Source organism: Lipotes vexillifer, unplaced genomic scaffold (genome assembly GCF_000442215.2).
Source record: "Lipotes vexillifer unplaced genomic scaffold, Lipotes_vexillifer_v1.1 scaffold740, whole genome shotgun sequence".
NCBI classification, from domain to species: Eukaryota; Metazoa; Chordata; class Mammalia; order Artiodactyla; family Lipotidae; genus Lipotes; species Lipotes vexillifer.
This window is the reverse complement of record NW_006778610.1, coordinates 2,525,453-2,548,737: the sequence shown is the minus strand read 5'-3', so window position 1 is coordinate 2,548,737 and position 23,285 is coordinate 2,525,453. Positions and strand designations below refer to the sequence as shown.

General features: G+C 41.0%; 1 protein-coding gene across 1 annotated transcript in view; it reads left to right on the top strand.

Annotated features, from left to right (window-relative positions):
• RASGRF2 (Ras protein specific guanine nucleotide releasing factor 2) overlaps positions 1-23,285 on the top strand; it is a 230,889-nt gene that overhangs the window by 40,680 nt on the left and 166,924 nt on the right. Inside the window, exon 2 of the mRNA XM_007451722.1 lies at positions 16,394-16,500. Within this exon, the coding sequence (XP_007451784.1) occupies positions 16,394-16,500 (107 nt within the window). The remainder of the gene's footprint in view (positions 1-16,393; positions 16,501-23,285) is intronic.

Genomic DNA, 23,285 nt, shown 5'->3' with positions numbered 1-23,285 from the left:
CCCGCGTCCCCTGCATCGGCAGGCGGACTCTCAACCACTGCGCCACCAGGGAAGCCCTTTCCCTTTTATTTTTAACTTGTGCCATCAAACTCAACTTTCTCACGGTATTCTTTTGGTTATAGTAAATACTGTTTTGTATTTATTCAATCAGCCTTATGGAGCCCTTACTATAACTCAGGCACTAGGATTTAAGAGATCAGAGTCACAGTTCTTGTTCTGTTGAAATTTAGTACTGTAATACAGACTTCTTAAAAATCTGGCTAAAAAAAATCTGGCTAGAAAATGTGAAAAACATCATAAGTGCGGGATTTTTTTTAACCTTTAAGAACCTAGTTTGAATGGATACAGAGACTTTCCGCAGAAGGTTGTGTATGACTGCCGGGTTAATTCTTATGAAATACAGCTTTTATTATCTCATGGTTCCAGCCCAAGAAAATATAATAAATCACTATTACCTATGGAATAAAATTTATTTTCTGTAGTTTATGTGGCTCTTTAAAATCTGATCAATTGTTGCAACCTTACAACCCTTCTGTTAGGGGGTTGTGTTCCTTTCCTCCTCTGAGGTTATCACCAATGGACCATGTGTAGAAGAATATCCAGTCAAATGAGAGGCAAAGGCCGATTTATTAATCTGGGTACACCTCACCCCCTGACTGTGTAGGGCAGTGTGGACTGAGCTTGACATTGAAAGAGGAGCTTCCTATTTCCCTTGTGTACTCAGGCCCTGCAAATAAAGAGCAGGGCAAACCCAAATTTTGTAAGTGAAAATAGCTTCATGAACATAAATTCTTTACGTGGAAGAATTCAGGTAATTTTCACAATAACTCTGTGAGGTAGGTGTAACAATCAGCCACATTTTTAGATGCAAAAACTGAAAGACAGAGATATTGAGCAACTTGCCTAAGGATATGTAAGTGCATAAGGGACATCAAGGGGACTGGAACTCAAAAAGTCTGGCATCAGGACCGGAAAAGGCGACCCTCAGGATCACCCGCCTCTCCATGATGACTGCTGAGCTTACTCCCCTAACTGCAAGTACAACTGAGAGAGAAGGGTGACTGCATGTTGTTCTTCAAAGCAGTGACCCCACCATAGAGGAGACCAGCCCACTGAAATGCTGAGCAAGCAGATGAGATGGGGCATCCTTGTTTGGGAGGGGGTGAGTAGGACGTGGAGACGTGACTGGAAAGAGCGACAGAAGTGTCCACATCCCTCGGCAGTGGCAGTAATGGAGAGGTTCTAAAGGCCCCGAACTTCCCCAGGAGCATCTAATAAGAGACCTCTGCCTCATTTCTGCCGGTTTCTTCACACTTACTCCTCCCATATTCTGTACTGTCCTTCTTTCTGGATGCTCTAGTCCCCTGGGACTTGGCCTTGGGGAGCGGCTTATTTGTATTTTGATGTTTGTGCACTGATCTCCTGTAGCATTTATTGTCTTCATCTGTAGTAAATATTTCCTAATAGGCCAAAATCAGGATGCATGGTCTGATATGCAGGAACAACTGTCTCAAGCCTGAAAAAATGAATGATGATGGTTGCCGTTTTCGTACAGCTTATTTTAGCACTTTGACACACCTTACACTGTTATTTAGTCTTACATTGTTATTCAGTTGTTTTATGAGTGCCCAGTTTGGCTCCTTAGCTAAATAGTAATGTCCTTAAGACCAGAGAGTGATATGTATGTTTGTGTGTGTGTGTGTGTGTGTGTGTGTGTGCGCATGTGTGTGTATAACATACCAGCATGATACTTTCTAAAATAAGGTGGTTGATAAATATTGAGTGGATATCTTCCTCCCTCCTTCTTTCTCTTTTTCCCTCCCTCCCTCCTTTCCTTTTTTGTGGCACCTGCTGTCTCTTGGGCTGTTGATATAAAGATTAGAAATGAGGATAGAAATGGTTAGGGTAGCAGATAGGAACATTATAAAATTCAGGGGTAAAACTGTGTAGACTTGATGATTTTTGGAAATTTATTTTCTGGACATACCTACTGTCTATCCAGGTTCCAGCCCATCTGTTTCTCCTTCCCATGTGGTCCATCCTTTGTGGTGAGTTGGCTCAGCAGAGCAGACCTTTGTGTCAGAGTCCAGGGTTTTAGACTCATATGACCTGGCTAGCTTTGCCATGTGTTAAGCTTTCACAACAGAGAATAGGAAGCAGTGTGTTTGGTTGAATGTGAGTCCATTACTGTCCTGGGCCTACAGCTTAGAGCACATGCCCTTGTGGATCGGGGATGATGGCCATGCTTCTTTAAGCCTATTTCTCTATCTGTAAAATGGGAATAAGTCATGGAGTCATGGTGAGAATTAAATGAGAAAGTACAGAAGGAACCTTAATGCAATGCCTGGCGTATGTTAAGCACTGAATAGATGTTAGCTATTCTTATGCCCAGACATGAACATGCAGACATGAACATCATATGCTGCCCAAGTTAAAGAAGCTCCCCTGAGAGTGTCAGCTCCCAGAGGGTAGGAATACTCAACTGCTTATGATTTCCAGTTATAGTTTCACGAATGGGGCCACTCAGTTGCTGGAATTGTGGTGTGAGTGTTTGTCGTTTGGGTAGCTGATTATCATGCCCATCAGATGCAGCCTTGTGTCAACCTTGGCAAACATGGAGTAAAGATCCCTAAAGAAAATCTAAAAACAAGTTAAAAAAAAAACCCAAACTATTCATATCTTTTGTCCACTCTTGAGAATCTCAATCAACAGACTAAGTCAATATTCAAATTAAAAATTTTATGTACCAAAATGTTATGAGGAATAATTGAAAACCTTCTAAATGTTTCAAAAATAAGCAAATAAATTTAAGTAAACTGTAGTATATCCTCTCTGTGCAATGCTATACAGGCTTTTATAAATGTTTACCACATTTTAAGTAACATGGAAACATATTTAGGTTATCATGTAACTTGAAAAAAACTGGAGTAACATTGCATATGCAGCATGAGCTCAGCTATATTAAACTGGCTTTTAGAAAATAGAATGTATTGAAATACATAAAAGTTTAACAATGATTGTCTTTGGGTGATGTTGGGATTATGGGTAAATTTCCCCCTCTAATTTTGCTTCTCTATATTTTCTGTATTTATATGATTAATGTGATTATTTTCATGTGCAAAAAATAAACTTTTTCAAAAGGGGTAAATAATTTACATAGAGGGTAGACAAAAGCCGTGGCATTTGGCTTGTATTTCCACAATGAAAAAAAGAATCAAATGCATAAGGCATAGGCTGAATTACTTGTTATGTCTTCCTCAAAGAGAAATTAGAGTGTGGCATAAACTAAATTAAAGACACCCTGCTTTGGAGAATTTGGGAGAGGTTTAGCTTTTTGAGGATTTTTGGAGAAGCAGCAAAAATATAAAGCCGTAGCTAATGAACATGTGCATGTGTGAATTTTCTTTTCCAGGACTGAAGTTTGGTATTCTTAGCCATTCTGATTGTGGAGATTTGAGATTGTCGTTTTCTTTTAAATGTCTGACAGCCATAAGCTTTCAGCTATCAACAAATGAGGTGACAATGTATTTTTAATATTAACAGTCTTTTTTTGGGGAAGAGGCCCAGCAAAACCATCATTAATAGTTCTCATTCAGAAAACATTTTGAGCTCCCTTCCTAATCCTGCTCCTTTGGTATTTAATAGCCAGGCATGTCCACCAGATGTGCTCCAAGTCCTTTTATTTACATAAATGTTTCCAGCAATTCATTGTACATTTTTCTGCTTATAAGTAAATGCATACCATATAGCCCTCTTTTTTACGTTGCGATGCTTTAGCATTATTTGTTTTGTTTTAAAGCAGGAAAATGTCTAACTGACCCTGAGTATTTTTCAAATCTTTACCATTCATAGGACTATTTATATTTGTGTCTTTAAAATGTATATGCTCATTATGGCTAATTTGAAAAATGCATAAAGTATATAAATAAGAAGATAATAATTACTAAGGGGTAACTACTGTTAACATTTTCATTTTTTTCATTGATACTTTTTCATAAATGTGAATTCTGTATTCTCTAGCTTGCTTTTATTGCCTTTCCTATAAATGTTGGCACATGTAGAGCTCATTCTTTTAAACTACTTATTCATGGTTTACTATAGTGTATTTAGCTATCCTTTTATTGATAGATATTTAGATTGTGGTCTTTTTCTGGCTCTTAAAACAGTATTGCAATGAACATCTTTGTATGTGCTCTTTGAGTGTTTCTCTAGGAAGTAGAATTACTGGATGATGGGATTTGCTTTTACGTTTTCTTCATTTAGTACGTGTTTTCAGTATATTTCTTTATCCATTTACAAACATACATATTATAAATAAAAAGATGTTACATATATTTATTTTTCTTTTAGAGTAAATGGTTAGTTGCATTCCATCTATCGCTCTAAATCCTGCTTTTTTGACTTACTGACCTTTTCCCCTGTCAATGGAAATGTTATAATGTAACCGAACCTTTACAGCAGATCCTTAGATATGTGGAGATATGACTGTGAATTTGCCTTCTAGCAACCTAACTTTTAAAAAACTTCAAATTTTGTCATTATCTCAAACTTTAGTAAAATTGCAAGAGTAGTACAAAGAACTCCTGTATGTCCTTTACCCAGATTCACTAGGTATGAATACTTTGCCCCATTTACTTTCTCTCTCTCTCTCCCATTCCATAGGTATAAATTCATAATTTTTCTTTAGCTTATTCATTTGGTTATGGTGGTGTCTGTCAGAGTTCTTCACCAAAAAGTTGCTTTTTCCTGTATAATTATTAATAGTTTATGGGGAGATTCGTACACGTTTATTTGAGTATCAGCAGTTATTTATTTCTTGCTGAATAGTTTTCCGGTGTACTAATGTACCACATTATTATTCATTTGAGGACATTTGAGGGACATTTGAGATTTTGCTAGGCATGGAGGTGCATCAGCCAGATCCCCCTTCAAAGAAAGAGTTGCTACCCAGCTGCAGGGAGTTGGTCAGCAGACAGTCTCTAGCTGTCAGCTCCTTCAGAGTCTACTACAGCTGCAGAGAGCTGCCTTGTCCAAGATTACACTCCTCCTGAAGCAGCCCACATTCAGTGACTGAGTGAGGCAGTGGTATAAAGGTCCAACCATTTCAGCCTGTGGTGGGACAACTCTGACACACAATTTTTACTTTTTACCTCCACGGCATCCACCACTGTTACACCAGCACCCCTTTCTCAGCTAATGCCCGTGGCTGTATAGGGGATCCTGTACAACTCAATGAAGGAAAAGGGAAAAGCCCAAGCTTGGGTTGCGGATGGGTCAGCTCCAAATGGCCTTGAAAGACTGTGATGAGAAATTCTCCCAATGGGTAGACTATCAGACTGTGCCCCTGATCATCCACTTTGTGTGGGAAGAGAAGTGGTCTGAGACTCAAACATATACAAACTTACGGGAAGTGGTGAATGTTCTGGCTGGCATCAATGACCTGGAAGGAAAAGGATTAGAAGTTTGGGGATAGCAAGACCTGAGTAGAAGCATGTGGATGGACAAATAGGAGTGAGCCCCAAGTGCGACAATCTCTGCAGCATCCACTAGAGAGATTTAAAGACTCTGGATTCTATTCTATTCTATTTTCCTCTGAAGAGTGTTCATTTCTTATTCTAGCAGGCAGTTTACTTGGCACTAAATGACCAAATCGACAAACTGACCAGGCCACTTTATTTCAGATAATGTGTGTCACTGGTCACCCCAATCCTGATACAATGAGCATATGAACAAAATGACCATTGTGGCAGAGAAGGAGGCTACTCATGGGCCCAACATAATAAGTTTATTCTTACTAAGACTGATCTAGCTCTTGTTGTGCTAAATGTCCAAACTGACAGCAATAGAGATCAACACTGAGCCTTCATATGGTACCATTTTTAAGGAGATCAACTGTCTTCTTTGTGGCAGGTTTACTACGTTTACCCTTTCATTGGAAACAGCAGTCTCTAATCTGCAATTATGTTTATCCATTTATTTTTTTCATTTCAGTTGTTATGCTTTTCATTTCTAAAATTTCCATTTGCTCCTTTTTTAGAATTCCACTTCTCTGCTGAGATTCCCCATCTGAGTTCTCATTATAACTCTTTTCCTTTGTCTTTGTCTACATTTTAAATAACTGCTTTGAAGTTCTGTCTGCTAATTTCAACATCTGTGTCATATTTTCTCAGGATTATGGCCCTAGTTTTCCTGTTGTTTTTTTCCTACTAATCTTTTAGCATATATTGGACATATTGGATAATACATTTTAAAGACTCTGGATTATGTTGTTTTCCTTTGAAGAATGTTCATTTTTATTCTAGCACGCAGCTTACTTGGCAGACTCAATTTCTAAACTCTGTCTTCCTGTGGTGGGTAGTAGCTGAAATCTTTGATCAGTCTTTTCAGTCTTGTAGCTGTTACTTTTCACAGGGTTCCTTGGAATTTTTCCTGTTATGCATAGTTCAGGGGCTAGCCTGAAAATATTCTTACAGAGTGTGATTATTAATCTAATTGCTCAGAGTGTTCCAGTTTAAATATCCCATAATTTAATTTGTCCCCTATTTTTGGACACTTATTATTGTTAGTGATGCTATAAACATTCTTAGACATAAGTCTTTGAATGTATTTTTAATGATTTCATTAGTATCAGAGAATAGCTTATAGTCTGTGATATAAATTGCCAACCATCTCCACAAAGTTTGTAACCGTTTTTATTTCAGTCAGCACATTACACTTCCTAACTCTGGATTTTATTATTAAAAAAATTGCAATTTGAAAAGATAGTCTTAATGTACTAATATGCATTTCTTTTTCATATTTTCATCTATTTGTGTCAATTTTTGTTTTGGTTGTGGGAAAATGAATATTCTGTTTCTTTTCCCACATTTCTATTAGGATATTTGGCTTTTCCTTATTGATTTAGAAAACTTCTTTATTTATTAAATAAATAAATAAAATTAATTAAATTAATCTTTTTATATTATCCAGTTTTTGATTCATGAGCTATGCATTTGATCATTATTATTTGATTATCATTATTATTAGGGCTTCCATCTTTGAGGTTTGCTCAATGAATTAAAGTGCTAATAATTATTGCTGAGTAGTTAGCACCTAAAATGTAAAAAATGAAATAAGATTTCAAAGGACTCTTTCTGTCAGTTTTGTATTGTTACGAACCCAATGCTTCTGATTAAAAACCATCAGTGTAACAGTGGTTCTTAGTTGATCTGATAAGTGTAACTGATGATTATCAATATAAACCAGGCACGATGTCATAAAAGACTTTACCTCTTAAAAGGCACTAATTATTTCTTTATTTAGACCTGTATTTCCTTTTACTCCCACTTTGGTAAATTGCCATGCAATAAAAACTGAGATATTGAACAGCAAAATCAGAACAGTAGTCTAACTGTTGTTTATGTGCCTCCTCTATTGCATACCTTAATGGTAAAATTCTAGAGTATGTTACAGCTACTAAAGGATTTTGATACGGTTGGCAAATGAGAAATAAGTAAAACCAATGGTTGAAATGAGAAAGTGATGAAGATGGCATGAAGTAAAAAGGTTTTGGGGGTTTCATGTGAAGTTAGAAGTTCCAGACTAGTTCAGGAGAGGCCAGGATAGAATGGACACTGGAATGGTGCTAAAGTTTAGCTGCCTTGCTGTACGAGAAGGCTGTGACATTGGTGACTGAATTCACAAGTGTGCTCAGTCGGTGGCTCTAGGCAGACATGAGTTAGATGTCTCTCTTTAACGTAAGGTAGATAGCTAGTGGGAAGCAGCCACATAGCACAGGGAGATCAGCTCGGTGCTTTGTGACCGCCTGGAGGGGTGGGATAGGGAGGGTGGGAGGGAGGGAGACGCAAGCGGGAAGAGATATGGGAACATATGTATATATATATATAACTGATTCATTTTGTTGTGAAGCTGAAACTAACATACCATTGTAAAGCAATTATACTCCAATAAAGATGTTAAAATAAAAAAAAAAAAGATAGTAAGTAAACAGGAGGACTGGGGATGGAGTGAAGCCAGTCACAAAGATCTAATGTTATGGTCAATAACATCTTGTCCCTGTCTGGAGTGGTAATACAAGAGAAATGCACTTAAGTGAGAATGTAACAAAACAGGAAGAGGAATCATTACCTTTTCCTGTGAGTCAGGGATGATGACTTAAGCCACCATGCATCATGCTTCCCTTTTCATAAATTTCAGTAAAACTGGTGATTTATGGGAGCTCAGATCCCTTGGTTGCTGAAAGTTTCTCTGTTGCAATTTTTATATGATGATGTTTCAAAGATTTGAAGTACATCCAAATATATCAAGTTCTTTTAGCCATTCTTAAAATGACAGGCTTTCTGACCCCTTGGCACAGTTTAATTTGACTCACTTCTCTCTGAAATTTGGAAGCCAGACACAATGTATTTTTCCTGTTGTGGTAGAAAACCACAGTAGGAGGCAAACTCTTACTCCTTAAGCTGGATTCTAAGTTCAATTCCTGTCCATTTAAATATGTTTAATAGAAGAATACATTCTGAGGCAGTTCTTAAATGCTGATATTGTAGCATAGTGTGGATTTTATGCATGTTAATACTCTGCTTTATTCATAGTTTCAAGTTTACAGTGTGTGTTGGCTTCTGTTGGGACAAATCATTTAGCAAATTCTTGCATGTCATTGAAAATTCAAAATACAGCTCTTCTCTAAGCCCTTGGGAAAATTAGAAATCTTTTCATCATGACTGTCAAACAACCACACACACACACACACACAAATCCACAAGAACAAAACAACCAACAACCACCATAATAAAAACAGTATGATCTCTTCTTAATTACCAGGTACCCAGTGTGCTGGTTTATAATTTTAATACATCCTTATTTTTCCCCATGCACTATTATCTGAGGAAAGCAGTGGGGAAAAGGCAGGAAGAACACTTGAATTACCCAGTTTTGCAGAGCTGGAATAAGTGCGGTGTCCGAGGCAGACTCGAGGTGACTGCTTTCCCGGTGAGATCTGGCAGTTCTACCACCACAGGAATGACAAGACACACTTCATGCTTTTCAAGACACTTTGATGTGTGTTATTGCATTTTATCTTCACCTTGGGGTTAGTAGGAGAGGTGGCCTTGTCTTCACTTCGCCCAAGAACAAACAGCAAGAGAGGAATTTGCCAGAGTTCACACTCAGAATCCTGATGTCCCTCCTACTAGCCTCGGGCACCTTCTGTGGAACCACACTGCTTGCTCAGGTGCGACATGAATCTGTGAAGTCGGCTTGTACTGAAGTGAATATGCCCATGGCAAGACCGCTGAATCTCAGAGTTGAAAAGAAAGTGAACCAGTGGGGAGGGGGAAAGCCTTCAGCACCTTAGGTCTTTGTTCTTAAGAAGGAACAAAGGAAGGAAGTAGGAGGAGATTTGACATATGTTTTAACAATAAAGAATGAGCTTCAGGGACTTCCTTGGTAGCGCAGTGGTTGGGAATCCGCCTGCCAATGCAGGGGACACGGGTTCGATCCCTGGTCCGGGAGGATCCCACATGCCACGGAGCACCTAAGCCCGCGCACCACAACTACTGAGCCTGCGCTTTAGAGCCCGCGAGCCACAACTACTGAAGCCTGCATGCCTGGAGTCTGGGCTCCACAACGGGAGAGGCCACCGCAATGAGAAGCCTGCGCACCACCACAACTAGGGAAAGCCTGCACACAGCAATGAGGACCAAATAAATAAATAGATAAACCAATGAGTTAAAAAAAAAAAAAAAAGAATGAGCTTCAGCTTGTAACCATGATATGAAAATATGGAGTCTATAAAGTAGTTGGAAAATACGGTCTCCTTTAATTTACACAGAGTCATCTTTGGAGCTAAAAGTACTCATGAGATAGAGTTGTGGTCAAGAAATGATCCCACTATATAAAAACAGTCCCTGAGGCAGGAGAGTGAAATGATTTCTCTTCCAGAGACCAATGGTGCTGGGTCCAGGATATAATGCTTTAGGCTTTTCTTCATTGTGTGCCCCATCCGCTGGCACAATGGTGACCAGGTTCAGTGGGCAGAGAAGTCCCTTGCAAGGGAATACAAAAGAGTAGGAATGCCAGGAGGAGGAGGGGAGGGGATGGTATCAAAAAACATGACGTATTTCCCCTTTTTTTATGCCCACCTGAATGTTATTTTCAGTCTGTCTTCTCTTATCTCTCTCTCACACACTGCCAGGTCAGTGGCAGCAAATCAGATTTAGAGCGATCTGTCTTTGCCTCTAGGGCTCAGGGGTGGGATACTTTTCTCTTACAGAGGGCCAGTCACATACTAGGAACATTAATTGAAGTTCCTGTGAATGGTAAAGATAGTTATCAGTTTGGGTGAAGTTAAACCCCTAGGAGTGAAAATTAGTATAAGGGCACATAAAGCTCAGTTTCGTCAAATGTATCAAATGTTTAAAATGCATTTCATTTCCATTCTACAAGCAGTTACAGAAAGAAGAAGAAAGGGGAGAAGGGAGAAAGAGCAGGAGGTAATGAATCATAGCAAGATTAACATGAGCACAGAGTTTGTTATTGCTTGGGAGATGCACCTAGACTGGAGAATTGCTGTCCATGGTTTTCATCCATCTCCACATCCAGGGACACTTGGAGTCTCCCTTCTGACTGACGTGGATGGTCATAGCAACACATGGGACTGCTGCAGGAGGAATATGCTCCGGGCTGCAGAGGGCCACTCGGTAGCGTTATTCACATTCCTGGGGACCAGGAAGGCCAGACCCTAAGGCCCCCAGTGGGGTTTGAGAGCTCCTCCTGGCTTTAGAGCCATGCTGTGGTCCCAGAGGCACTACCACTCCAGGTCGCTCTGTTCTCATGATCATTAGCCCCATGTGTGTAAGTCACCAAGCTGGGAACATTTGGAAGGCATCCATCTTTTTTTTTTTTAATCCCATCCAGTGTCTGACTCGCAGGGTCAGAAATGTGGCCTCTGGAGAGGAGACCATAGCAAGTTCTGTAGGGCCTCCCATCCCTCCCAGACAGGAGCCAAGTGTGGGAAGAGGATTCGAGGAGGATTTTCTGCCTCAAAGGCTGCAGAGAGCGTTGGTTTTAGTTCTCTTAATCTGAAACTGAAAAATGTCAACAACATATGTAATAATTTAAAACCCTGAAGTACCATCAAAATAATAATACATATGGCACAGCAGTTTTTTTTAAAAGATTATTTTACTGCCAAATACTTTAAGAAAACCCACAGTGGTTTTTAATCTTCTTTTGAACATCATTGATTTGACCAACATCATTTACTTTTTCTGGGTATATAAGTAGTATTATAGAGACCTAGACATAGTTTTGAAAATGGATACTATCTTTATCGCTGATTATTTAGTTATATGTGTTTATTATAAATGACTCAAACAATTTGAAAATGGGATGAGCATATTTTTGTTGGCTACATAGCTTTATGTCTTTATTGTAAATGATTCAAACAATACAGAAATGTAGAATGTGGAAGTGAGTGGTCCTATAATACCATCCTCCAGCAACTGCCACTGTTTTAGCTATAAACTTGTTAACTTGCAGAAGCCTAAGGACCAGAGTTTTAAGTGAGCTTGTGTTCTCATATTGGGTTACATTTGTTCTTTCTGCAAAAACACATAGCATAAACAGCAGCAAACCCATTATAATAAGAACCAGACAATTGAAAAATGAAAATTCATATAAAGCTTCAATAGATACCAATAAGACCCTGAACATTTAAATTTCATAGATCTGTTCATTATGTTGTCTTTCTGGCATTTTATGGTTATCGTAGGTAAGAGGTAAGACCCTTTGGTGAATCTGCCAACCTACAGTATCTGTTCTTATTGCTTGTCTAGGGGGTTGTAAAGAACATCATAATGTTCTGTTTTCTGTCTTATAAAAATAAGTATTTGGTAGCTTTAGGGGTCTTTCTGAATCTTTTCTCTGGATGTCTACCTGGATGTGATTATATAGTCATGAAATTGTCATGTGTGGCTGTTTGAAGCAAATTTATTAGGTTAACTATACCTCATGTTTCTTTACTGATGATCATTTATTCACCAAACATTATCGAGGGATTTGTGTGTGCCCAGCACAGTGCTAAGATCAAGGGTACAAAGGGACAAGTCCTGCAAGGAAGAGAGGCACATGCATGGACGACTCTAAGGTGATGTGAGAACAATGTGCATAGGGTTATTGCCAGAGGAGAGAGGGACTCCTTTTTGCCAGAAGGTGCCCGGGAAAGATTCTTAGCAGAATTGATGGCTCGTGACATGAGTCATGAAAGTTCAATAAGAGTGTGTAGGTGGAGAAGGGACTGGAGATGAAGAAAGTCAAGACAGAGATGCACTGAGAGGGAAGGGAATTAACATTTGTTAAGTGCCTCCTGGGTGCAGGCACTGCGTGTCAGCTAATCAATCCTGTAAGGTCTCTTTCTTCTCTATCCTCTCATTGACCAGGGGAAACTCAGTCTCAGAAAGGTTGCATGACCTGCCCAAGGTCTCAGAGTTACCACTTGGAGGAGTCAGGATTCGCCCCCAGGTTTGGTGACTCTGGAGACCATACTCTGTCAGTAGCATGAGGCTGAGGAAACAGCTTGTCTGTCTTCTTGGGGGAGTGATGGGTTGATTGGCTGGAGTGTGGAGTACTTTGTAGGAAAGAGGCAGAAATGAGGTTAAAAATGGAGACTGGGGCCAGTTGGTGTGGGTGTTTGAGAATACCAGGGAGGGTTTGTAAGCGGATACGAAAGCTCAGATTTATCTTTTAGGAAGAGAACTCTGGCCACCTTGTTTGGGCTGGAGGGAGCTGGGTAAGACTGCGGACAGGGTTGTAGAGTTACCCTCACTGCACTTAGATGTTCAAAAACATTTTTTTCCTTAAAGTTGGCCAGACTTTCTCCTTAAGACCCCTTCCCCACTTAGTAAGTGGAGAAAAGAGAACCTGCATTTAGCTGAGAGTAGTAAATTCAGTCTGCTCCAGTCATGTAAAAAGTAATGCGTTCTCTCTTCTGTGCCTCACAAAGATGGTGTCTCAGTAAGTGGGGGGTCCCATGCCCTTGAGGTTGTATGTGTGTGTTTATCAGAGGTTGGGGGGCGGTCCTTGCTGGTGCTGACTGGGGTCTGGTGGTGTTCTGGCTCTGCCTTGGTCATCTGTTGCTAAAGTGTATGGCTGCTGTAACTTGCGGTCATGCTCTCTCAGGTCAGTCAGGGTCCAGGTGTCCGTTTTGCTTACACGGCCACACCTTGGCTCTTACTGGGGCTGCATAGCCCACCCCCACCCCGTGAGGTCTGATAGCCCCCTTCCCTCTACAGTCCTCCATGGTACCCTCAGGGACATCACACCACTTGAATACTAGGGGGGCTCTGGATAGCTAAACTCAAAACTTAGGCCCTGTCTTTACCTAACCGCTGTGGCATAGTTTTACTGATTTACATGATACGGTCATTACCCATGGGGTCACCACCCCACGTTGTCACGAGGGTGGGAGTGGGGCAAGAGAACATTGCGTGAGATGACATCCTCTGTTGCTCCAAAAGGAAAGTGGTACGGAAGTTGCTCGGCTTTTGGCTTTGCCATCAACCCTTCTAGGTCCTCAACCTTCTGCTTGTGTTCACAACTCACTGGGACTTCCCCTAGGTCACCCAGTCCTACTTCCAGAGGGGCCATTAACCTCCCACTTTGGGCTGTAATAGCAGCTGAGATGTAACGAAGGAGAGAGACCAGCTATAAGTTAAAGCAGTCTCAGTTGGAAAGTATTTCAAAGTTGTCATATCTGTCATTTTCATCTGTGATAAAGCTGTTACAGTAATCTAGGTGAGGGATAATAAAAGCCAGAAGAGAGTCTTAGGAGGGAGCATTGGTGACACCCAACGTGGGGCTGATAAGAGGGAGAAGTTGAGGGTGGCTTTGGGGCTCCTAGCTGGGACAACTGTTGGATAAAGACGTACTTGACAGAGAAAGCACAAGTGGAGAAGGAATAGCTGCGAGGGCAGCAGGTACAAGGAGGAGCATTAGGAGGTGGGAGGGAGGGAGGGAAGGTAATGAGTGAGTTCAGGTTTACACTTGATTGAAAGGCTGGCTAATGGCACAAATATGGGGGCGGGCACTGGGAGAGCATCTGCCTGGAGAAATATATTTGGGAATAGGTGAACCTGTCCAAGGAGAAAAAGAAGGGACGCTCACTGCCATTGTAGATGTTGACTTTAAAGACATAAACAAGGTCATCACTGTTTTAATTCTTCCTTGCACTTCAGGATGACCCAGTACTTTGGAACTTCCCCTCCTAGTTTCCTGCAGTGGGGCAGGTCAGAGGTCACAGAGTACCATCAAGGGTGTCTGCTGATGCTTTTGATCCCCAAGGGGACCCCTGAAGCCCCAGGTCTGGCACATAGATCCATGGTATACTGAGTTCATATCAGAATGAGGCCAGAATACACAAAGAAAACTTTTTGATGAATGGCTTAAGTTGAATAATTTGCAGGTAGATATGCAGAGGCAGTGTTTGAGTATTTGTGGTTGAGCTGAATTTGAACTCCTGGAAACGTAACCTGTACTTCTCAAAACTTTTTCCATCATTGTCACGCCTGAGACATAGTCTAACCTTTGGATGTACTCTGCTTAATATAATTACCTTGCTGTCTTTTAAAGGTGGCTTTTAATTGGGTTCCCGAGCAGCAGCTGCTGTTTAGGTGCTGGTTGCAGCCTTTCAATATCAGGTTCATTAAATGTTTCCTCTTCCTGGACGGGGCGTCTGGCCTTGGCTGGTAACCAGCTGTTGCTGAAATGCCATCACTTATAGGATTGCCCTTTAAGCCACTGATCTGTTATTTTGTTGAGTTTCGACTCCTTTCCTCTCAAATTTAAATGGAGCTTTATTGAATACAGTGCTAAACTCAATTCTTCCCATTCTTAGTGGCCTTTTCATCACATTATTTCCCCCTAGTTCATAGCATTTAGTCCTCTGGCTGGGCGAGAGGTTTAAGAATTAAAGACATCTTGTCATGTACGGGGCTGAGGACTGTCCTTGGGGAAGTGCGGTGGATTATCTCACAGACATGTCCTCAGTTGGCTGATGATTTATGCACAAGTAACACGAGGTCTCTTAGCCATTTTTTTCCCCTTTTTGTAAAAATGTGCCAAAAACTCTAGGATCTTTGAGAATTTATCTCTAGGATTATTGTCCTGAACGTTTTTTTAATTGAAGTTATAGTTGATTTACAATATTATGTTAGTTTTGGTGTATATCATAGTGATTCAATGTTTTTTATAGACTAAAAGCTTTTGTCCTGAAGGTTTTTAATTCATTTGAAGAAAATGAGTACGTAACAGTCACACTGAATAAAGAGAAATTTGGGGGTAGGGTGGGAAGGTGGGACAACAGAAAAAACTCGGGTTTTGTCTTTGGTTTTCTGTCTCAGAGCAGCTGTGTGGGGCTGGTCCTTTTTGTGCCCAGGATGAAGTCTTGAGCAGGCCCAGTGTATTTGCTGATAATTCTCATAAAATCAAAAGTTTTCCACTCATATTTCCTTCCCAGACAGTCTCAGTTTGGTATTAATATGTCTAGCCTCAAATAGACTGGTTTAAAGTGACAGCTTCTCCTGTCCCTAGCTCAGATTCTAGATTCACTTTTGTCAAATTCCACCCAAAGAAAACCTATTGGTAATTTTTTTAGAATACATTGAAAGTATAGATTAATTTACTCTTTAGAGGTGATAAACTTATTTTCTTAGGTTCGTCATTTATATTTCTTTGCTATTGCAAATGCTGTGTTTTCAAAGTTGTTTCCTATTTGTTGATATTGTGTCAAAGTGCAATAAATTTTCGTGTATTGATTTTATATTCAACAATTTTGAGGGATGTTCTTATTTAATAGTTTTTCAATGAATTTTTAATGTAGACACATCATCTGTGCAAAATGATTTTTCCCCCTTGTTTTCCATTTCTTTTTTCCTTTATTTTTCTATGTTGCCCTCCAGACAGAATTGGTAAATACAAGTGGTGATAATTGCCATTTTTTCTTATTTTTGATTTTAGAAGGGTTGCTTGTAATAGTTCACCATTAGCTAAAATGTTTGTAGTAAGTTTTTGCTTGATATCCTTTATCAGGTTCAGAAATTTCACTTTGGAGTTTGCGAAGAATTCTAATCGTGTGTTTGTGTAGAATTTTATCAAATACCTTTTCTGTATCTGAGATACTGTGAGTTGAATCTTACTGAGGGGTGTTAAGATGCATCCTATGGTATCTTCCAGGTAGAAAGTCATTGCCAAGTGAACTGGGAGTGTCATTACAGTTTGAAATATCATTTATGTAATGCTGATGCATTTTGTAAACCTATAGCCTTTGTAGGGAAATATCATGTTGTTATGCTGTTATGCCTGGAAAATAAAACATAACTTTGTTTGTTTTTCTTTCCAGTATTACTTTACTGTTCTTTTTGGCCATGAAGGTCAGAAACCACTAGAGCTGCGCTGTGAGGAGGAGCAGGACGGTAAAGAGTGGATGGAGGCCATTCACCAAGCCAGGTATGGGCGCAAATCCTCTCTGTGATCCTGGATTGTCTGAGTCTTGCGTGGGGGTTTCACCATCAGCGGTAGTTTTGGATGAACTTGCAATTCCAAGATGGGTTTCCCCTTGGTTCCTTCTCCTTAGTCATGTGTGAGATGATTCTTTGCACTTCCTGTGGATATATTCTGGCTAAAGATTAAGGTAAAAGATAAAACAATAATAATGATAATTACTGAACATAGGATTTGTGCCTCTGTGCCAGGCACTGTTCTAAGTTTTTCTGAATTAAGGAATTTGTTAATTTTTTTTTTTTTTTTTTTTTTTTTTTTAGAGCTCTGAGGCATATGGGTGACAAGAAGGAGACATTTTGTCAAAAGTCCTGGAGCTGGGATATAGGCAAAATGAATTTGAAGAATAATCACCACTGATTTGTGTCTAATTCCCAAGGAGAATGGAGAGCAGGTCCACCTCAGTCTCTGCTTCTGTAATTTGTTCTTGCTTTGCTCTCTCTCAGGGCACTGCTCCCCTAGTTCTCCTAATCTCTGCACATTGCAGAGGTGCCTCTCTGCTAGCATGGAGAATTTATCCCGTGTCCCCTGCATCGGCAGGCGGACTCTCAACCACTGTGCCACCAGGGAAGCCCTGTTAAATGTTTTGATTCACTTGTATTCTCAACAGTCTGTGAGAGATGTATCAGAATTACCCTGTCTTTCACAGATAAGGAAACTGAGGCCTGGGAGCTTAGCCTGCTTGCCCGAGACCACACAGCTAGTGAGTGGCAGAGCTGGGATACGGACCCAGCGGAGCCTGCATTTGTAAACCTTGCCCTGTGCAGCCTGGTTATCGAGAAAGGGGACGCCAACCGCTATCTAGGCAAAGAGAAGAGTGTGCTTTGTCTTCTCCTAAAAAATACCAGGAAGGTGGAAATAAGCACTCTTGGCCTCAAACGAGAATGAAGAATCCAAAAGAGATGCAGACAGACCCCTCATTTTTATTTTTCATATTCAATTCCGAAGTCCTGTCCATTTTTGCTTTGAATGGCTCCCAAACTTGCTGCTTTTTGCCTGTCCCTGCCCTAACCCAGGCTGTCCTCGCCCTAACCCAGGCTGTCCTCATTCCATGACTCCCTGCTCACATCCTCAGTGTCTCAGTGGCAAAACTCAGGCTTTTTCTTTGCCAGACATGCCTCCCCCACGTTCTCCTATAAGTCTATTCACATCTATCTCTAACACTCACTCCCGGACACTTGGCCCCCGCAAGCCAGTGCTCACTGGCTCCCCGCTCCAAGTGGCCGCAGCGCTTGCTTTACTACATGTGGAATATTTAACGACTTAGTACGACGTAGGTTATTTTTTACATATTTCACGTGTGTGATTTCTGTTTCCTGGGCTGGATTGTATGTACCATGAGAAGAGGAGGGTGAGGACACATTCATTGCTGAATGGAGCACAGTGCTAATTATGTAGTCATTAGGAAATGTTCTCAGATTGATTATAAAGCACATAAGGTGTCCCGAGTTCAGGCTGTTCTTTGAGCCCTGGAGACTTTTTTCCTCTCCCCTCCTATCCTTTCCCCTCTTCTTTCTTCAGCTACTGTATATTGACCACCTTGCTCTGTGGCAAGTGGCATGCTAAATGCTTTACATACTTATCTTTCTTTTTTTATTCCTCACAACTACCCAGTAGGGTATTATTAATTCCATTTTACAGATTAGAAAACAAAGATTCATGATGATTAAGCAGAGTGGCCAAGTCTAACACAAAGTTGTTAAATGGCAGGACTGGGATCAAACTGAGGTCTCTCTGACTCCAGAACCTTTAACCAATGTTCTATGTTGTAACATTCTTCATTATTATCTCTTTTTCTCTTCCATATTTCCCTCTTGTATTTCTTTTTCTCTTCCTCTAATTCAAAGGTGAAAATGGATTAATGTCAGGTCAGGGTTGAGAGTAGGTGTTATTTGCAAAAGATTTCAGTTCCTTTTCTTTCCTCCCCTGCAAAATATTTCTCTGAGATGCACAGGGTTGGCGACCAAATGCTGCTCTCCAAGGTGGGCCCTGGTGCAGCTTGCCAACATCGTGATCCAGGCACACCCATCAGCTGTCTTCACCCTCAGTGTCTCTGTCTAAGAGTTTTGCTCAGACTTAGGACTAACGCAGACTGACTCACTGTAGAAAGAAAAGTCAGGTCTTCAAAGGTGAAAGATATATCAAGTTGGCCGCGTAGAGCCCTTGGGTCATTTCCAGACACAATCATTGTGACCACTTCTATTCCTTTTTACCTGGGAGTTAAAATGAAGTAAGTAATTTAAAACACGTGTATTTGCCCATTTTTTTTCTTTCCAGAAGAGCCAAGTACCATTAGTAGCCTAAATGCCTTTGTAGTTGCCAAGCAAATATTGTGGTGAACCAAATTGAGTATGAATTACTTTAAAATGGTAAAATTTAAGTAAGGGGTTTTTTTGGTATACCAAGAAAACTTTGTCATGTATGTGGAAATAGGTCAGTAGCAATTTGGTGTTGACTGACATATGATCAATCCAGGGCTCACATGATCTTGTCAGGAAACAAATGTTTTAGAAACCACTTTAGTGGTTTAGGTAATTGAATGGTAAAAATTCTCTTCTCTTTTAGATTTGAAGATTTGGTTAATAATTGATCTTTTTTCTTGAGGTCCTGACTTTTGGTACATTAGAATTGCTCTTCCTTTAACTTGAGGTCCAGGACTGGGTTCTTTGATGACTTCCTTTTAATTTGACTACTTTATACCTGAGTTCTTATATTTGACTTATTACATTGAGATGCTTCTTAAATTTTTGTTTTCTAAATCACAGAAGATAATAACTTTTTCATTTATGTTTCATTGAGTCAAGTTTTTGGTATAAACTTGTTGGTCTGTGAAATTCATCCTGACTTTGTTCATATATTAGCAGAGCCAGAAAGTTAATGAAGCTCATTCAGAGAAAGGATTTGTCAACCGTTTTTGCTTGGCATTGTGCTAATTAAACAGCTGGTTGGTTGACTAAACATTTTACCTTTAGAGGACAGTCTGATGGCATTACTTTGGTATTACTGCCTTTTGAGTAGAAAATGCTCAATAATTATGGGTTTATTGATCCCTCTTTTTAAGTCTGAGCTTTTGATGAACTGATGACTGTTTTAGCCTGAGACAAGTTCTTTTCTGAGCTGCAGATCCTACGTAGAAACAGGGACTGCTCAGAATCCTTCTCTTGGTCACTGCTCTTTTCCTGAGGTATTTCTCAGTACTGGACTGGATGTTCTCTCTTTGGTGCCATGAAAATCACATTCTTGAGGCTGGCTTTTGTACCTCAGAGCCGAATTAACTTGCCCCCCTTTGCCTACAGAGGACCTTTAAGTCATTTCCTGGCATGTCAAATTGCACGTTTTCTTCCTTAGATCTGGCCCAGGAAAACATCTTTTTGGAAATTAACATTCTCATTTTGAAGATTTGACCTGGTCTAGGAAGCTTGTTCTCCAGTTTTGCTCAAAGTTGGTTGATATTATATTTCTAGAAACTGGCACATTTAAAATATCATTTCATCATGTATTACTGGCACTGACCGGTTCATGGGAAGCTGCTAGCAAGGCTCAGTCTTGTTTTTGTCGGGATGAGGTGAGGCCAGAGTATTTTTTTTTTTTAACATCTTTATTGGGGTATAATTGCCTTACAATGGTGTGTTAGTTTCTGCTTTATAACAAAGTGAATCAGTTATACATATACGTATGTTCCCATATCTCTTCCCTCTTCGTCTCGCTCCCTCCCACCCTCCCTATCCCACCCCTCCAGGCGGTCACAAAGCACCGAGCCGGTATCCCTGTGCCATGCGGCTGCTTCCCACTGGCTATCTACCTTACGTTTGCTAGTATATATCAGAGTATTTTAATAGTAATGAAGTCCGTGCTTGTTCTATAAGTGGTTTGCTGGTTGGGTATGGAACTTTGGACATTTCCAGTAGCCTGATATTTCTTTGTTCTCTTGCCATATCTGTCCATCATGGTTGATTTAGTTGTAGACATTAGGACAATCAAAAACACTGACCCAGTTGATTGTGGGTCTTTAGGGCTTATTGGCTGACAAGACAATGTCCACAGCTCTTTTATCCACATTTTGTCTTCTGGAGCCCTGATCAAACGAAGCCTCGGAAGTTAGGAGGTAGACATGGCCTGGAAGAGGATCCAGATGTACAAGAGGTACCAAGGATCTTCCCATTCTAGCCTAAGCATAAGACCTGAAGGACTTGGTCTGTGACAGTTGGGAAGAGAGGTAGGTGGAAAATATTCCAGAGCTGTGGGGGGTAGACTTCAAAGGACCTTGTGACCACCTGGATGTGGGCCATATTAGACCAGGGTGGTGTCTAACATGTCTCTCAGGTCCCTAGCTTGGATGGTGTCACTCCCTGGGAGGACATATGATGAATGAGAGCAGGTCTGTGGGGTAGGGCATTGAGCACTGGCCAGGAAGGGCTTCTGCAGGGAATTGGAGGGTATGACTGCCTGGAAGGGGCAGTGGGGAACTGTGCAATACTGATGGGTCTCCTTGCCCCTTGGTATGTCAGATATGGGAGAATGAGTAACAGGGGCTGCTAGAGAAGTCAGGTGTGTCCTGAGGGGAGAGCTGGCTCGGGGTTTCTACCAAGACTGAGGTCAGGGGAGGGCTTGTGAAACATTGGAGTCATGGGGAATGTGGTGCCTGGTGTTGCACACCATGGGGTGTGTGTGGCTTTGGTCACCTGCAGAGCTATGGCTCATGCTTTCAGTGTTTGAGATGGTCCTACTGTCTTTTGCCTGCTTTCCAATGTCTCCAACTGAAACTCAGAGCCCTCCCTCAATGCTCTCTCCTCCCTTTGGTGTGTGCCTGTGGCAGATGGCTCTTACGGTTTCCTTCATGGGGAGCGTATTTGCAAGAGAAAAAGGAATCGGGCATATGCCTCCATTCCATAAAGCTCATGTTGCATTTAGTTTGGCTAGGGCTTGACGTAGCCCTTTCCTTCACCCTGTCAGTTCTGAACTTGATGAGCAGAGAGACTTAATCCTCCAGCTCAGGTTTTCAATTAAGGCTTGTCCCTTCTTGTCCACTAAAGAAAGCTCTAATCCAGCCTCTTGGGTCTGTTTTTATCTATAGTCCTTTTGATTACACATGCCTCAGGTGACCTGTTGTCCATATTCCCCCTTCTTTCTCTCTCAATCTCTTCACCCCTCCCTCCCACACACACACACACACACACACACACAACACACACACACACACACACACACACACACACACACACACACACACACACACACACACCATGGTAATTGTCCCAAACACCTAATGCTTGCAACCTCATTCTTTTTACTTGGATAGAGGCTTAATTTAGAGCAAAGTGTATAATACAAAATCTGTCCAACACTGAAGGATACACCGTGTGTATCCTATCATCCCCATAAAATCAGCGCTTTGTAGAATGTGCATGGAAAAATCCCTCACAAATCAGAAGAGTGATTACATAGAAAACTGAAAACGCTTTATGTTTCATAGCAAAACCACAGGACTAGAAAATCAGAAATGGGTGGTGATGTTATAGCCCAAAGCAATCCCAAGGCCATATTTTGTATTCTTCTGGTAACAGTAAGACTATCACTATTAAAAAAGCTGAAAATGTGGACTTTGTTTTTTTGAGATGTTGGATTTCTTTACTATGAACTTCTGTCAGATCTTTGCCTCCAGATTTGCCCTATGAAAGAGACTTTGGCATTTTTTCCCTTAGAGTTTGAACAGTACAACACAAAAGAAAAGGGGTGGTGTTTGTGGACTGTGAAAGATTTACTTGGTTGGGTGGTAGAGCTTGTTTTCTATAGAGAAAAGTTGGGCTTGAATTGTCTTATTTGCAGCCCTTTGTTAATACTTCTGTCAGTTATCTTTCCTGTTCCTTATGGTGTTTTTGCTTCAGATGCTCATCTTGCCTCCTTCCTTAACCATCAGCTTACAGTGCGGTGCGACCTCGTGTCTCCACTCACAAAGCAGGCATTCCGTCCCCATGTGCACCTGGGCTCACCCACTGCAGGGGTCCGCCCCAGGGGAACATCTCTGGTTCAATGGAGAGCTCCTCCTTTAGCCTCTTCCGTCTGATTTTCTTGCTCCGTTAATGATTCCATTTCTCTCGTGTTGTTCCAGTCTATTTACCTGAGCCTCCTCTCTCCCCCTATCCCGCTCACTTGGACATTTTTCTTGTGTTCTTTGATTTTCTTTAAATCTCTCCCACCTTAAAACAAACCAAAAAACCCCTCCCTTGGCCCTGAATCCTCTTCTAGCTGCTGACCTCTCTCTCGAAAGCACAGCCAGGCTTCTTGGAGAAATGGTTTTGTTGTTCTTCCTCTGTATGCAGCTCCTCCTCTTTTCAGCCCTTGCCAGTGGGTTTCTGTCCCTACCCCACCGAAGCTGTGTCACCTGGGTCAACAAGGACTTTCCAAAGCTTTTCTTTCCTTATATAACTTTGTAGAAAGAGAAGAGATTCATGGGAGTGAATTAGTGTTAGAACCTCTAACACTGATGTGAAACATGAAAAATATTGATTACAGTGGAGTGGACCTATTGACGTAAGAGAATTTGAGAGCCAGAAAAATGGAGGGTAGCGATGTTAAAGCGGCCGTGAATGATGCCTGGAGGCCTGGTCTTGCTTTGATAAGGGCCCTGCTGTTCATGCTCAATCATTGCTTACCTAGGAACTGCACTGCTGTCATCCTGGACTAGATTTCCCCAATTCCCAAAGACACCACGATGCCCCTGATATGAGGAATGC